Below are 16,077 nucleotides of genomic sequence, written 5' to 3' on the forward strand. Positions count from 1 at the left end.
AAATAAAGTATTGTGTACTAAGTGGAGATAATTAACATTCCTGGGCTACAATTAAAATGCATGATGAAAAAACTTTATTCGTCATAATGGAGAGAAAAGGGAAGGCAGTATATTTAAAGACAATAATGCCTGGTGTGTAGTAGGCATCTCTAGATGTTAGTAGAATAAGTGGATGCATGATAGGATTAATTACATTCCTAGTGAAAGTTAATACTACCTTCATTAAAAATTGATCAGAGGGCCGGCCCGGTGGCTCAGGTGGTTAGAGCTCCATGCTCCTAACTCCTAAGGCTGCCGGTTTGATTCCCACATGGGCCAGTGGGCTTTCAACCACAAGGTTGCCAGTTCCCCCTGCAACTAAGGTTGAACACGGCACGTTGAGGTGAGCTGCTGCTGAGCTCCCAGATGGCTCAGTTGGTTGGAGCACGCCCTCTCAACCACAAGATTGCTGGTTCGATTCCCGCAAGGGATGGTGGGCTGTGCCCCCTGCATCTAGCAACGGCAACTGGACCTGGAGCTGAGCTGCGCCCTCCACAACTGAGATTGAAAGGACAACAACTTGACTTGGAAAAAAAGTCCTGGAAGTACACACTGTTCCCCAATAAAGTCCTGTTCCCCTTCCCCAATAAAATCTTTTTTTTTAAAAAAAAAGATCAGATCCTTATTTATATGGACATTTTTATATAAAATTATATAAATAATTATCTAAATATTTTATATAAAATATATATGAACATTATTAGATGGCAAACAGAGAAGTGTCGTCAAAGTATTGATGCTGTTTTTACACTTTTTATTCAATAGTAGAAGTACATTTCTCTAATATAATCTCCAGTGGAATCTGCAGATCTGAGATTAATTCTAGCTATGCATAAGAGATTTGAATTAGAAGTTCATGAATACTAAATATTTCTACTATATGTGCCCTAGTCCTTCCATATTAATAAAACAGTTTACTTGCTGCCAGTAATCTACTTTAGCTAATACTTTAAAAAATCTCTTTTCACCTAGATTGTTACTTTAAAAATAGTTTGCTGTTTTAACAATTAGCAGTTCTAAAATTCTTCATATGTTACAAACTGTAAGTGTTGAGTTGTCTTTGAGGATCCAAGATTTTGTTCACTGTCTTAACAGAGAAGAAATATAAAACAGTAAATCTCATAAATGAATTATGTCCCCTTTCCTTCCTAATAGAGAAAATAAAGGAAATCAAATAAGCTTTTATGTTTGTGAAATCCAATTTTAAATTGCAGTCAAAACAAAACAGAAGTAAAGGACTTTAATGAATTTGAGTGTTGTTGCCTAAACTGAGATATCAGTCTTTACATGTCTAGATTTGTTCTGCTTAGTAAGTCACAGTCCAAATAAATAAGTAGCTAAGATTGTTTTTAGGCTACTGGTTATGGCTGTTAGTTCTGATGTTCTTTAAATGTAATGGTGATACATAGCTTTCTTTTAAAACATATTAGTTTAGTTTTTATTTTGAGGAATCATTTAGTATATCAGGGTCTTTCACCTGATATACTATGCCCGAGAGCTAAATAATACTTTACACAATGACATCATGCTCAAAATTGGAGTATTGTTATTATTATTTTCCTAAAGAGCTCAATGACACTTTGAAATTCAATTAATACCATTTTCCATAGAATCTCTCTTTGCCAAGGGTCTCTCTGTCAAAAAGTCCATAAGGACAGAAATAGAAGGAATTACATCTGTGAGGGTGGATTTTCAACCATGGGATCTGGGTGGCTATTCTTACCACTATGGTGCAGCTCAAGACAGTTCGTATCAGCAACATTCTCTCAAAACTAGGAGCAAAGGAAGCCTAGGAAACAGTGTCGGTATTGGTTGCTTCCAAAAAGGGCCACATGAGCAAAATGGTGTTACATTCTTTAGAGTATAAAAATGCATGCTTTTCGTTTCTGTTTCTAGGTTTGAAGAAGCAATGACCAGCGAGTGGTTACACCGCTTTGAAGGCAGCGGCGTCCCATATGGCCCAATCAACAATATGAAAAATGTATTTGCAGAACCACAGGTTTGGTTTTTGAAATTTTTAGTACACTGCAGTTAAAACACAAATATTTGCCTCTGTTTTCTATCCAGATTGATTCATACAAATGTACATTAGCCATTGGCCTAGCACTTTAGTCATATAACATGATTTTTTACTATTACATTAAACTGTAGGTCTGAAATACAAAGAATGAGAATTTAGAACTGACTGTCTGTGATCATACTTTTATGTTGATCAGATCTAACGTATTTCTTCAGCAGCGTACATAAAATTTCCAAGGTCAGGACATTTATTTTTCCTAAAAAACAGAAATACAGACACTGAGAGGTTGGGGTCAGACACTCAGAGATCATTCTCTGTAGAAAGAAATATGAGAACTTTCACAATTATAGCCCACCTCATAGGTACAATGCAAGTCATAGTTCATTCTGCAAACGAGAGGCTTTTATATGCTCTGATTAATGTGCATTATTCATGAAGAATAAATTGTACTTGAATAGAGATTCATGCTGTACATTGATAACAGGCTCCTTTGTGAGGTCCAGAAATAAGGATCAACTGAAAAAAATGTTTCTTGTAAAGCATTGTTGAAATGATTATTTTTAGATGATGTCAAAATAACAAGTTTTGATTTTATTACTTTAATACCACTGCAAACATTTTACCATTTCTGAGATTCACATAACCCCAAAAGGTAGAAGAATTCCATTTTTCTGCGAAGCTTTCACTATGATTATTCACATAGCTTGTTAGTCTCCAACATATACAAATTATAGGGTTTTCGACAGATACTTTTCTTTTATAAAGTGGCAGATTTTTCTTTGAAATGAATTACTGAAAATGGAATACATTTTTTAAGGGAGGAGAACTTTACTGAAAACTGATTTAACCCTTTAACTTTGGTACCTTTGTCTTACATGAATATCTATTTGAAAGAGAATTGGAGTATATTTAACTTAATATTTACAATATTTGCTGGAGAAAAAAGTGAATGAATTCAGGAATTCTGCTTTGTGCTGTTTTTTCTGTTAAGATTGTGACTGTGGCAAAGATTTGTTCATAATAAAACAGTGGTCAATGAGTATTTGAGATGAAGGAGCCCACTTGATGTGTACTGAGTTTGTGTGAAAGGGTCCCCACCACATCAGTGGATTTAATGCCTGGTGATTCGTTGTGATGATGTAGCAGTGTACACACTCGAAAGTAGTAGACCAGAAGGCCAGTTTTCTCATTTCCTAGCTTTGAGCCAGTGCTTTGGCGTTAAGCTGTTGTGGGGGAGCGGGGGAGTTTTATTATTACTTTTCTGCTTAAAAGGGTTACTGAGGTATGTAGGGCTTCACATTTAACTCAGTTTGAGAGCACATTTCTCTAGAGATATTTCCTAAGAGTTTTTCCATTAGCATTTCTGTTGCTCCACCTGTGTTTTGTCAGGGATTTAAAGTCATCAAAGTAAAGGATGTTATTGCACAAATTATTAGATATTTTCTAACAATACCTATTGTTTAGGCTTTGATGAACCAGGATCCAAGTTCCCACTGAGCACCTTAAAATTGTTCACTTTATGGGCTGGTTCAGAATGAAGATAGGATAATTAGAATTTCCATTCCCAATTTTCTCCCGTAGTTCAGTTTAATTACTTTAACCTGCATATCTCATCTCTTTTCAATCTTCAAGGAATTTCTATTACTGGTCTATGCCATGTTCCCAGTGCTTAGCCCATCTTCCAAATGGAGAAGATTGATATTACCTAAGTCGGGATACCAAGTTTTCTTTTTACCACATCTCTGAAAATTGCCTTCTTAGACTTCAAAATAATAGATTCTAATTGTTACAATTCTAACCTCAAAAATTCTTAATCATGCAGTGATAGTAGTTGACAATTTCACTCTATTTACAAGAGAAGAGTTGGATATATATATATATGTATATATATATATGTATGTATATGTATGTATGTGTGTGTATATATATATATATATATATATATATATATATATATATATATATATATATAATTTCATTCTTCTTTGGAATTTAAACCCTAAAATATATTTAGAAATTTATCTGATTTTTAGTAAGACTAGAGAGCAATGTAGTAGTAGTATATTTTTAAATTAGCAAAGATGACTATGACAATTGTAAGTAGGACTTTTCCTACACAAGAGGCAAGGATACCGTCTCCCCTGTGTTTGAAAATGTTTGGCCCCTTTAGGAAGAAGTCCATATAATTTTGAATTTTGAAAGGAATGTAGAAATTACTGGGCTGTTTTATAAACTTTCTAGGCTTCAATTTCTTCAGGTATAAAGTGGTGAGATGGGATCTTTTCTCTATATTTTTGTAAGTGTTAAAGGAGGTAATGTTTATTAAGGACACATAGTAGGGATTGCCAAGTGGTAAATGCTCAATGAATGGTAGTAGCTCTGGTTTTGATGGTGCCTTTTATGGTTAGTTTTTTGTTAAAAAAAAAAAAAAAAAACATTTGCTTTTACTTACCACTGTTTAGTAGATCAAGGCAAATCCAGTGTAGTGTGGGGATGGGGAGCTCTAACACATATCCTTTTAAGAAAATACATCTACAGACTGTGCCAAGTTCTCAACCCTTCGTTATTTCTGATTACTGAAAATCCTTTTTTTTTTCATTTTCCATAAAAGTATAATTTCCGTTTAAGGTGGCCTCCCTTGTTTTTCCCCTGATGAGCTGTGCAGTTTCTTGGCGCTGGGAGCGTGGAGCCGGCCACTTGTGTTCAGATGTGGGGCCGCGTTGCTGGCGCCCACGGCCGGCTCTCCATGTGTGCGTGCCGCGCCAGCACAGCTGCTATTTCAGCTGAAAATTGATTTGGGTGAAGTACAAGGCCTGGAACATGGCACAGGAAGTGAAACTTTGATGAAGTGCAAGGGGGTATGTCTAATTAAAAAAAAATTAAAAAAGGATTAGAAGCATCGAAAAATACGAGAGTGTTTCCTGTGGGCCTACTTACCAAGTGGACCATTGACATGTCATTTGTGGTCTACATTTCATCTTGGTAGACAACAGAAATTTACTGAGGGTAGTAACTATTTCTAAACTAAATAATTTCATCAATGTTTGGAGAAAACTGGATTTTTTGACTCAGTTGAAATGCCAGATGATTTCTCTTTCTTAGATAGATGCAAGGTTCTCTACTTTCCATCCTTCGATTTCATGCGGTAGACCTTTGCACAGTTAAAATGATCCTGCAGTCATCCACTTTTAAGTCAGTCAAGAATACTGTGGGGGTTTGGTCTGTATTTACTGATAAGTCTGAGAAGTTTTGATCCCAAATTCTTCCAGTGGTAGTGTTGTTTTTGTCTCTCAGTGATAAATTATCTGTTGAAAACTCTTTGCATTGTAGAAGGGTAATATAGATTGTCTGCATATAGATTTTCGTGGTCATTTTTCCAAATGGTTTCTTAAAATATTTTCTTTTAATTAGGCCAAGATTGTGTAGCACAATAAGTGAATTCTTAAAAAGCTTAAAAAACATATTAGATGACCTCAGTATGGTCTATTTAACAGACCCTTGGGAATGTGTGCATGAAATACATTGTGGTTTGAGGTTTTCCAACCCAAACAGCTTAAAAGAAAATGCAGCTTTTAATAGAAACTATTCAATTTCCTGCAAAAATAGGTATGGATCTCACCACTGAGACGATTTAAAAGGATCATTATCTATGATGAGAATCAAAAGAGAGTGTGTTATCCTGCCTTTTGTATTTTGTATGTTTGGCGATTCTAGTGTATCACTGTCTTTGAATGAACTGCTCAGTTAAAAAATATATCAAACATATATGTGTGTGTGTGTGTGTGTGTGTGTGTGTGTGTATGATTAAACCTCTGATTAATGTTTTTCTTTCTCCTTCACGCTGTGACCTCTGGGTGGGGAGGAGAGGGCAAAGGGTGTCACAGAACTGGTGTTATTTAAGTCTTCACATTTGTACCACACAAGTTGAATACATCAGGTGTGAGACATCACCCTGGAGCATCACTTCTGAGAACTATTGGGAGGGAAATATCAGAACTGAAATATCGCAGCTGGCCCTGACTGTAACTGGCGCCAAACACCTGCAGACTCTAGGAGGATACCAAAACAAAACCCCGCCCTGTGCAGCCGGCCAGCCCGTACAGCCCTTCCTTAACTTTGCATCACCATCAAAATTAATTTAACATTTTCTACGGAAAACTTATTCTTCCTGTCCCAGAAGGCCATTACATCTCCTTCAGCAAATCTTTCATATGGGATAAATATGTCGTAGAAACAAACCGAGTGAAGTATTGAAATATTTGATAGCTTAAAATTATCTGTTGTTTTCATATCATAATTTGTGGAAGCCTGTGAAGTTTGAGGTTTTATTAATCTCTAGGCTAGTTCATATTCCCTAAGTGATTTTGTTTTAGCATATTTTGGCAAAATATCTGAGTATCTGGGAAAAAAAGAAGCCTTCAATATTCATATAGTAAGCACCAGAAACACCCCAAAACATAGACCAGCTTTTCAAGCCCTTCTAACACACACACACACACACACACACACACACACACACACACACACACTATTGATTACTTTCAAAGATTACCATTTAAATGGCATTAGTTAATATTTATTGAAATGCAGTTGCATAGTCCTGGCAGGGTTATACAAGTCAAGCAAAATTATATCCTTGTCTCTAATACTGCTGGGAAATATATACATACTAGCTCTCAGTAACTGGAAAACAGTTGATGAACATCTGAAGTATAACAGTATGTCTGAAAAATAATTTGTAGTAGACAAAGGAGGTAAAAAATAAATTTTAAGTGTACCTCTGAATATACGTGGCACATTTTAGATGATGAACAAATTCAGATATATTATGTATGTCTGTTTTATGATACCTGGGTATATAATATTTTCAGTTTTTGAAAAAATAATGTATTTTAGACTTCAGTAATTAAACGAAATACAAATTGAGGCTTTAAGGCTTTAATTTCATATTACAATATAAAGTATAAGAAAATAATTTCCAATTTTATTTTGTTGAGTTGAAAGGAATCAATGTAACAGCACCTTGTGTATTATTATGTAAGAGGAAACTCATTGAAATGTCAAATAAAAATTACTGGTATTTTATGTTCATTTTTTTTTTTTTTTTTTGCTTTTCTTAGACAAAAGATTAAGCTCAGTCAATTTTTAATTGTAATTTCCTCATAAATTTATGGAATTTATATCTTACATGCTACAAATCATTGTTGCTATAATCATTTTTTTTTAAATTTATTGGGGTGACAATTGTTAGTAAAATTACATAGATTTCAGGTGTATAATTCTGTATTATATCATCTATAAATCACATTGTGTGTTCACCACCCACAGTCAATTCTCCTTCCATCACCATATATTTGATCCCCCTTACCTTCATCTCCCAACCCCCACACCCTTACCCTCAAGTAACCACTAAACTATTATCTGTGTCTATGAGTTTTTGTTTCTCATTTGTTTGTCTTGTTCTTTTGTTGTTTTTGGTTTATATACCACATATCAGGGAAATCATATGGTTCTCCGCTTTTTCTGTCTGACTTATTTCGCTTAGCATTATACTCTCAAGATCCATCCATGTTGTCACAAATGTTCCTATATCATCTTTTCTTACCGCCGAATAGTATTCCGTTGTGTATATATACCACAACTTCTTTATCCATTCATCTATCAAAGGACATTTTGGTTGTTTCCACGTCTTGGCCACCATAAACAAAGCTGCAATGAACATTGGAGCACATGTGTCTTTATGTGTAGATGTTTTCAGATTTTTTGGGTAGATACCCAGGAGAGGGATTGCTGCGTCATATGGTAATTCTATTCGTAATTTTTTGAGAAACCTCCACACTACCTTCCATAGCAGCTGCACCAGTCTGCATTCCCACCAACAGTGTATGAGGGTTCCTTTTTCTCCACAGTCTCTCCAACACTTGTTACTATTTGTCTTATTGATGATAGCCATTCTGACTGGGGTGAGGTGATATCTCATTGTGGTTTTTATTTGCATTTCTCTGATGATTAGTGATGTTGAGCATTTTTTCATATGTCTATTTGCCATTTGTATGTTCTCTTTGGAGAAACGTCTCTTCAGGTCCTCTGCCCATTTTTCAATGGGGTTGTTTGTTTTTTTGTTGTTGAGTTTCATGAGTTCCTTGCATATTTTGGATATTAGCCCTTTATTGGAGGCACTGTTTGCAAAAACCTGCTCCGATTCAGTTGGTTGCCTCTTTATTTTGTCAATGGTTTCTTTTGCTGTGCAGAAGCTTTTAAGTTTCATATAGTCCCATTCGTTTATTTTAGCTTTTCCTTCCCTTGCCGTTGGAGTCAAATTCATAAAATGCTCTTTGAACCCAAGGTCCATAAGTTTAGTATCTATGTTTTCTTCTGAGCAGTTTATTGTGTCAGGTCTTATGCTTAAGTCTTTGATCCATTTTGAATGAATTTTGGTACATGGTGACAGATAGCAGTCCAGTTTCATTCTTTTGCACGTGGCTATCCTATTCTCCCAGAACAATTTATTGAAGAGGCTGTCTTTCCTCCATTGCATGTTTTTAGTTTCTTTGTCAAAAATTATCTGTCCGTATTTATGTGGTTTTATTTCTGAGTTCTCAATTCTATTCCATTGGTCTATGTGTCTGTTTTTCTGCCAATACCATGCTGTTTTGATTATTGTTGTCCTGTAGTACAAGCTAAAGTCAGGGAGTGTGATACCTCCAGCATTATTCTTTTTTCTTAAGATTGCTTTGGCTATTCGGGGTCTTTTGTGGGTCCACACAAATCTGATGATTTTTTGTTTTATTTCTTTAAAAAATGCCATTGGGATTTTTTTAAATGATGGGGATTGCATTAAGTCTGTATATTGCTTTGGGTAATATGGCCATTTTAACTATGTTGATTCTTCCAGTCCATGAGGATGGAATGTCTTTCCATTTCTTTGCGTCTTCTTCAATTTCTTTCAAAAATGTCTTATAGTTTTCAGCATATAGGTCCTTCACATCCTTGGTTAAGTTTATTCCTAGGTATTTTATTCTTTTTGCTGCAATTGCAAAAGGAATTGTTTTTTGTATTTCTTTTTCTGAGATTTCATTGTTAGTATATAAAAATGCAATGGACTTTTGTACGTTGAATTTGTAGCCAGCAACTTTACTGTATTCGTTGATTGTTTCTAATAGCTTTTTGGTGGAGTCTTTAGGGTTTTCTATATATAGCATCATGTCATCTGCAAAGAGTGATAGTTTAACTTCTTCATTCCCAATGTGGATGCCTTTTATTTTTTTCTCTTGCCTGATTGCTCTGGTGAGGACTTCCAACACTATGTTGAAAAGCAGAGGTGATAGGGGACAGCCCTGTCGTGTTCCTGAACGTAGAGCAAAGGGCTTCAGTTTTTCACGATTAATTATGAGATTAGCTGAGGGCTTGTCATATATGGCCTTTATTATGGTAAGGTATTTTCCTTCTGTACCTATTAAGTGTTTTAATCATAAATGGATCTTGCATCTTGTCAAATGCTTTTTATGCATCAATTGATATAATCATATGATTTTTGTCCTTTATTTTGTTTATGTGATGTATCACATTGATGGATTTGCGGATGTTGAACCATCCTTGTGCCCTGGGAATGAACCCCACTTGGTCGTGATGAATAATCTTTTTAATGCATTGTTGTGTTCGATTTTCTAGAATTTTGTTTAGGATTTTTGCATCTGTATTCATCAGAGATATTGATCTGTAGTTTTCTTTTTTTGTGTTGTCTTTACCAGTTTTTGGTATCAGGGTAATGTTGGCCTCATAAAATGAGTTAGGGAGTACTGTCTCTTCTTCGATTTTTTTGGAAGAGTTTGAGTAGGATTGGTATTAGATCCTCTTTGAAGGTTTGGTAGAATTCACTAGTGAAACCATCTGGTCACGGACTTTTGCTTTTGGGAATTTTTTGGATGCCTGATTCAATTTCGTTACTGGTGATCGGTCTGTTTAGATTTTCCAGTTCATCATGGTTCAGCCTTGGAAGGCTATATGTTTCTAAGAACTTGTCCATTTCTTATAGGTTATTGAATTTGGTGGCATATAGTCCTTCATAGTATTCTTGGATGATCCTTTGTATTTCTGTGGCATCTGTGATAACTTCCCCTTTTTCATTTCTGATTTTGTTAATTAGTGTCTTCTCTCTTTTTGTCTTAGTGAATCTAGCCAAGGGTTTGTCAATTTTGTTAATCTTTTCAAAGAACCAGCTCTTTGTCACATTAATTTTTTCCATTGTCTTTTTATTCTCTATTTCATTTAGTTCTGCTCTGATTTTTGTTATTTCCTTTCTTCTGCTGACCTTGGGTTTCATTTGTTCTTCTTTTTCTAGTTCTTTAAAGTGTCACATGAAGTTATTTATTTGGGATTTTTCTTGTTTCTTGAGATAGGTCTGTAATGATATAAATTTCCCTCTTTAAACTGCTTTTGCTGCATCCGAAAAATTTTGGTAGGATGTATTTTCATTGTGATTTGTTTCTATGTATCTTTTGATCTCTCCTCTAATTTCTTCTTTGACCCAGTCGTTCTTTAAAAGTATGTTGTTTAATCTCCATGTATTTGTGTTTTTTCCTGCTTTCTTTTTGCAGTTGATCCAATTTCAAAGCCTTGTGCTCAGAGAATAAGCTTGGTATGATTTGAATCTTCTTAAATTTGCTGAGGCTGATTTTATATCCCAATATCTATCTATCCTTAAAAATGTTCCATGTACACTAGAAAAGAATGTATAGTCTGATGTTTTAGGATGAAGTGCTCTATACATGTCAATTATGTCCATTTCATCTAATGTATCATTTAGGGCTGCTATTTTGTTGTTTATTTTCTGTTTTGATGATCTATCCATAGCTGTCAATGATGTATTTAAGTCCCCTAGTATAATTGTGTTTTGGTCAATTTCTCCTTTTAGTTCTGTTAGCAGTTGCTTGGTATATTTCGGTGCTCCCTGAGTGGGGGCATAAATATTGATGACTGTTATGTCTTCTTGTTGTATAGTCCCCTTTACCATTATGAAATGTCCATCTTTGTCTCTTGTTATCTTTTTCACCCTGAAGTCTGTTTCATCTGATACCATTATAGCTACACCTGATTTTCTCTGGGTACCATTTGCTTGGAGTGTCAATTTCCATCCTTTTCTTTGAGTCTATTCTAGTCCTTGTAGCTGAGATGTGTCTCTTGGAGACAGCATATGGTTTAGTTTTTTGATGCAGTCTGCTACTCTGTGCCTTTTTATTGGTGAGTTCAGTCCATTTACATTTAGTGTGATTATTGATATGTTAGGATTTCCTGTCATTCTATCTTTAATTTTCTGGTAAGGCTGTCTCTCCATTGTTTCTTTGCCTTTTTGTTGTTGTCTGTTATTTCTGTGTGGTGGTATTCTATGATGTTTCCTTCTGTTTTTTCTTTTATTACAGTATACAGTTCAGTTCTTGAGTTTTTTTTTTGAGTGGTTACCCTTAAGTTTATGTAAAAGAAAGTTTGATAGTTAGAGCATTCCACTTTCTTCAGCACGCTTACTTTCTCCATTCCCATATTCCGGTTCAGTCCTTTACTCTCCCCCTTTTTATGTTTTGGTTGCCACATATTGTCCCTGTTGATGGTGGGCAAATAGCCTCCTTTAGTATTTCTTGTAGTGCAGGTCGTGTATTAGAAAATTCGCTCAGCTTCTGTATGTCTGGAAAGTCTTTATTCCTCCTTCATATCTAAAGGATATCTTTGCTGGATATATTATTCTTGGCTCATAATTTCTCTCTTTCAATAGTTTGGATATTTGGTTCCACTCCCTCCTGGCTTGTATAGTTTCTGCTGAGAAATCTGATGATAATCTAATGGGCTTTCCTTTGTAGGTTATGGTCTTCTTTTCCTTGGCTGCCTTGAGGATTCTTTCTTTGTCGTTGATTTTAGACAGCTTCAATACAATGTGCCTTGGAGAAGGCCTGTGGGGGTTTAGGTAATTAGGTGTTCTATTTGCTTCTTGGTGTCGAGGATCCAGTTCTGTCCACAAATTTGAGAAGTTCTCATCAACAATTTGTTTGACTATATTCTCTGTTCCCTTCTGTCTTTCTTCTCTTTCTGGTATGTTCATTATTCTTATAGTGCTCTTTCTGATGGAGTCAGAAAGTTCTTGTGGAGTTCTTTCATTTCTTTTAAGTCTCAAATCTCTTTCTTGTTCCTTCTGTGTAATTTCCAGTTTTCTATCTTCGATGTCACTGATTCTTTCCTCCATCTGGTCAACTCTGGTTATTTCATTCTTAATTTCTTAATTTCTTCAATTGAGTCCTTAATCTCCAGAAATTCTTTTTTTTTTTTTTAATTTCAATCTCTTTCATAAAATGCTCACGTTGTTCTTTGATTGTGTTTCTGAGTTCATTAAACTGCCTGTCTGTGTTTTCTTGCATCTTGTTGAGTTTTTTCAGAACTGCAATCTTGAATTCTCTGTCATTTAAGTCACATATTTCCATATCTTTAAGTTCCTTTTCTGGAGACTTTTCACTTTCTTTCTGAGCTGTTTTGTTGCCTTGGTCATTCATGGCAATTACTGATTTATTATTTCTCTTCCTAGACATCTACAGGAGTGGCTTCTGCAACAGGTTGATAGGAAGTGGCCTTTCTTTTGTTTTCCAGTACATGTTGTTTTTATTTTTCTCCGACTGCAGCCTTTTTTTCCCCTCTCACATGGTAGTGCTATGTTTTCTCTGCACTATTCCAGCTTCTCACACAATGGGGGGATTCCCTGGGAGATGGGTTTCTCCTCTGTTAATAGTTCACCTGGGTCACAGGGCGCAGTGTCTGTGTGGGTATGCGGCGAGCTTTGAAATTCCAAAGCTCTTCCGCACCAGATTCAAAGCCTGTATGTTTCAGCAGTTCTGTTTACTCCTTCAGGGATGTGCCCAGATAGGTGGGGCTAGGGGCGCGGTGAGTTGTGAGAGGTGGCCCAGAGCAATGGTGGGGCGACCACCACCACAGCCCGTCCTGGTTCCACAGCTCCCTCCCCTTTGCCGGAACTAGTTGGGCTGCGAATCTGTGTCTGCGATCCACAGTTCTCAGAACAGCAAATATTCTGTTCTTTTGATCTGACACTGCTACTGCTCCGCTTCTAGCGCCGGGCAGGTGGGGGCGGGGTGAGCTCTGGGAGGGTTGGGAGGGGGCGGCTAGTCTCAGTGCCTAAGGCTTCCGTTCTCTGCTCGGCAGTGAGGGCTTAAAGCACCGTTTTCAGCCTTCTTCCCTCAGTCTTTGCTCCGAGGTCTCTGCCATGAGTGTTGGGTTCCCCCGTGTTATATGCTGCCCCCTCAGCCCTGTGGGCCATAAGCGGAGCCCTAGCAGTCCGAGTTCTTCCCTCTCCTGCAGCTGCGGTAGTTCCGGGATGCAGTGAGCTCGGAGTACCGAGCTAGGTCTGCGTCCTGCGCCCGTGCGGCTCCGTCTCCGCACTTCTCCCTTCCCTCCTCTCCCACTCGCGCAATTAGCCCACCTTTAGTTGAATTCAGGAGTAGGCCTCTTCATCGTCTGCCTATCTGCTGTGCAGGGAGTCCTTTGTGGAGTTATTGTTGTTCAATTAGTTGTAAATTCCACGGGAGCTTTACAAAGGCTCACCTGACGCAGCCATTTTGATGACGTCTCTCCTTTTTTTAATATAACCTAAGAAATTTGGATGCACCAATTTTTCCAAACTATTACACTTTTACATAGTTAGTTATCCAAATGGAATGCCTTGGAATCCAATTGGAATTACCTGATTGACCTTGTCGGAAATAAGATTGTTAAATTTATGTTAAAGAATAAAAGCTTTCTTTAGTTTTTATCTTTTCATAAAAATATGGAAGACGTGGTTTAGGTCAAAGGAAACTGTAATCAGTTATTCATTCATTCATTCATTCATTCATGTGCTATATGTATATGGCCTTGTATTGGGTATTCTGCCAAGGGGGAAGGATGATGGAAAACAGTGAATCAATAGTACAAAGATGAAGCTATTAAACATTCAAGGAGAATGCATGGTCCATTTCAAAGTAGAAAATGTCCAGTGTCACAGAGAATTACACAGATATGCTCTGAGTATTTTTAGTGGTGAGAAATAAAAAGCATAAAACAGCATTAGATTTTCCCATTGAATGAATTAACAAAAGCTTAAAATCTGATAAAAACTTATAAAATAACTTAATCCTGAAACTTACCACAGAGCTCTTTATTCCTTTAAATACTTTTTGTAATTATTTTATCATATTACTAAGAAATTCCTTCTCAATGATTAAGAGGGATCTAATGGAAGGTTTCAACTTTTGCTATTCAGCTCTTTTGAAATTATTTGTGACCTGAGAACATCCTTAGGGTTTTTGGTTTTTATAAAGGTTTTTTTCTGTCTGTTTCTCTTTCTCTCTCTCACACACACACACATCTTATTCATCAAATTCCATGTATGTATCTCATATTTTCCTATTATTTCCAAATATTTCAGAGTAGAGATACATACTATAATCACTGACTTTTACAAGGCTTGAACTCTCAAATTAGGTAAAAAATGAAAACCAAGAAAGGGTAACCTCAGGGAAGTAAAAATCGGAACCACAATGAGGATGCTTCATACTGTTTCCCACAGTGGCTGTACCAATTTCATTCTCTCCAACAGCGCTCAAGAGTTCCCTTTTCTCCACATCCTCACCAGCACTTTTTATCTCTTATCTTTATGATGATAGACATTCTAAGAGGTGTGAGGTGATATCTTGTGGTTTTGATTTGCATTTCCCCAATGATTAGTGACGTCAAGCACCTTTGTATGTACTTATTGACCATTTATATGTCTTTTTTTGAAAAATGTCTTTTCAAGTCCTTTACCCATTTTAAAACAAAAATATAGATTAAGTAATTTGAAATTTATCAATACAGTGGAACAATGTATTGCTTCTATCAGGTTTTTGTGGAGTGATATGGAAAGAGTTCATTTATAAAGATGGGGAAAAAAGCGTGTACAAAATAATATATAATGTGATCTCAACTTTGCGAAAATACATGTTCTTTAAAAAATTATATATTACCTTTTTAATCAGAAAAAAATGGTTAAAATATTCCCATAGCTTAAATAGTTCCTTAAGGGGAAATTTTAAATAAATGCTGACTATTTTTGAATAGTTAAAACAGATGCGAATACTGAATGTTATGATGTAAGAGATTTATTCTAGTGAAAATACTTTTTATTATCATTTAATTATACTTATTTGCATGCATAAAACATTCTAGTTGCATGATTGGTAGTACCGATCATAAATAATGATTGACAGGGACTGAGTGCCATTGATATTTTAATAACTTTTCTAAACTGATTAACGATGAAGGAGGAATAGATACAAAATGGGATACTCATAGTCTAAGGGGACCATGGAATGGAGGTCTATGTTTTTTGAGAACTCACAGTTAGAAATGGATTCTGGATTTGCAATTTATCTCTTTTATTTTTGCACTTGTGCTTTAGGTGTCATACTAAGAAACCACTTTCAAATGTAAGAATGTGAATATTTTCACTTATACATTTTTTCTAAGAGTTTTGTAGTTTTTAAGTCTTACATTCAGGTCTATGATCCATTTTGAGTCTGTGTGCACACGCATTTCTGCATGGTGTGAAGTAGAGAGTCCCAGGTTATTATTTTGCATGTGAATATGACTACATCCAATTGTCCCGACATCATTTGTTGAAAAGACTGTTCTTTTCCCAGTGAATTTTCTTTGTACTTTGTTAAAAATCATTTCACAATTAATGTAAGGGTTAATTTCAGAACTGTGATTATTTAGGAGTATCTTATTTTATTTCCATGTTTGTATGTATTTCTCAAACTTGTTAATGTTGATTTCTAATTTCATTTGTTGTATTTGAAAAACAAACTTCGAATGATTTCAGCTTCTTCAGATTTATTGAGGCTTATGTTATGTCCTAACATAGGATCTATTCTGCTGAATGTTCCGTGTGTTCTTCAGAGGAATGTATATTCTTTGGAGTATTTCATAGGTGTCTGTGAGGTCTTCTT

General features: G+C 35.8%; 1 protein-coding gene across 5 annotated transcripts in view; it reads left to right on the forward strand.

Moving 5' to 3' along the window:
• SUGCT (succinyl-CoA:glutarate-CoA transferase) overlaps positions 1–16,077 on the forward strand; it is a 719,436-nt gene that overhangs the window by 315,937 nt on the left and 387,422 nt on the right. For all 5 annotated transcript variants that reach the window (XM_033088468.1, XM_033088470.1, XM_033088472.1 and 2 more), the window contains one exon: positions 1,936–2,038. In XM_033088468.1, coding sequence (XP_032944359.1) covers positions 1,936–2,038 — 103 coding nt within the window. The remainder of the gene's footprint in view (positions 1–1,935; positions 2,039–16,077) is intronic.

Source organism: Rhinolophus ferrumequinum, chromosome 20 (assembly GCF_004115265.2).
Source record: "Rhinolophus ferrumequinum isolate MPI-CBG mRhiFer1 chromosome 20, mRhiFer1_v1.p, whole genome shotgun sequence".
NCBI lineage: Eukaryota > Metazoa > Chordata > Mammalia > Chiroptera > Rhinolophidae > Rhinolophus > Rhinolophus ferrumequinum.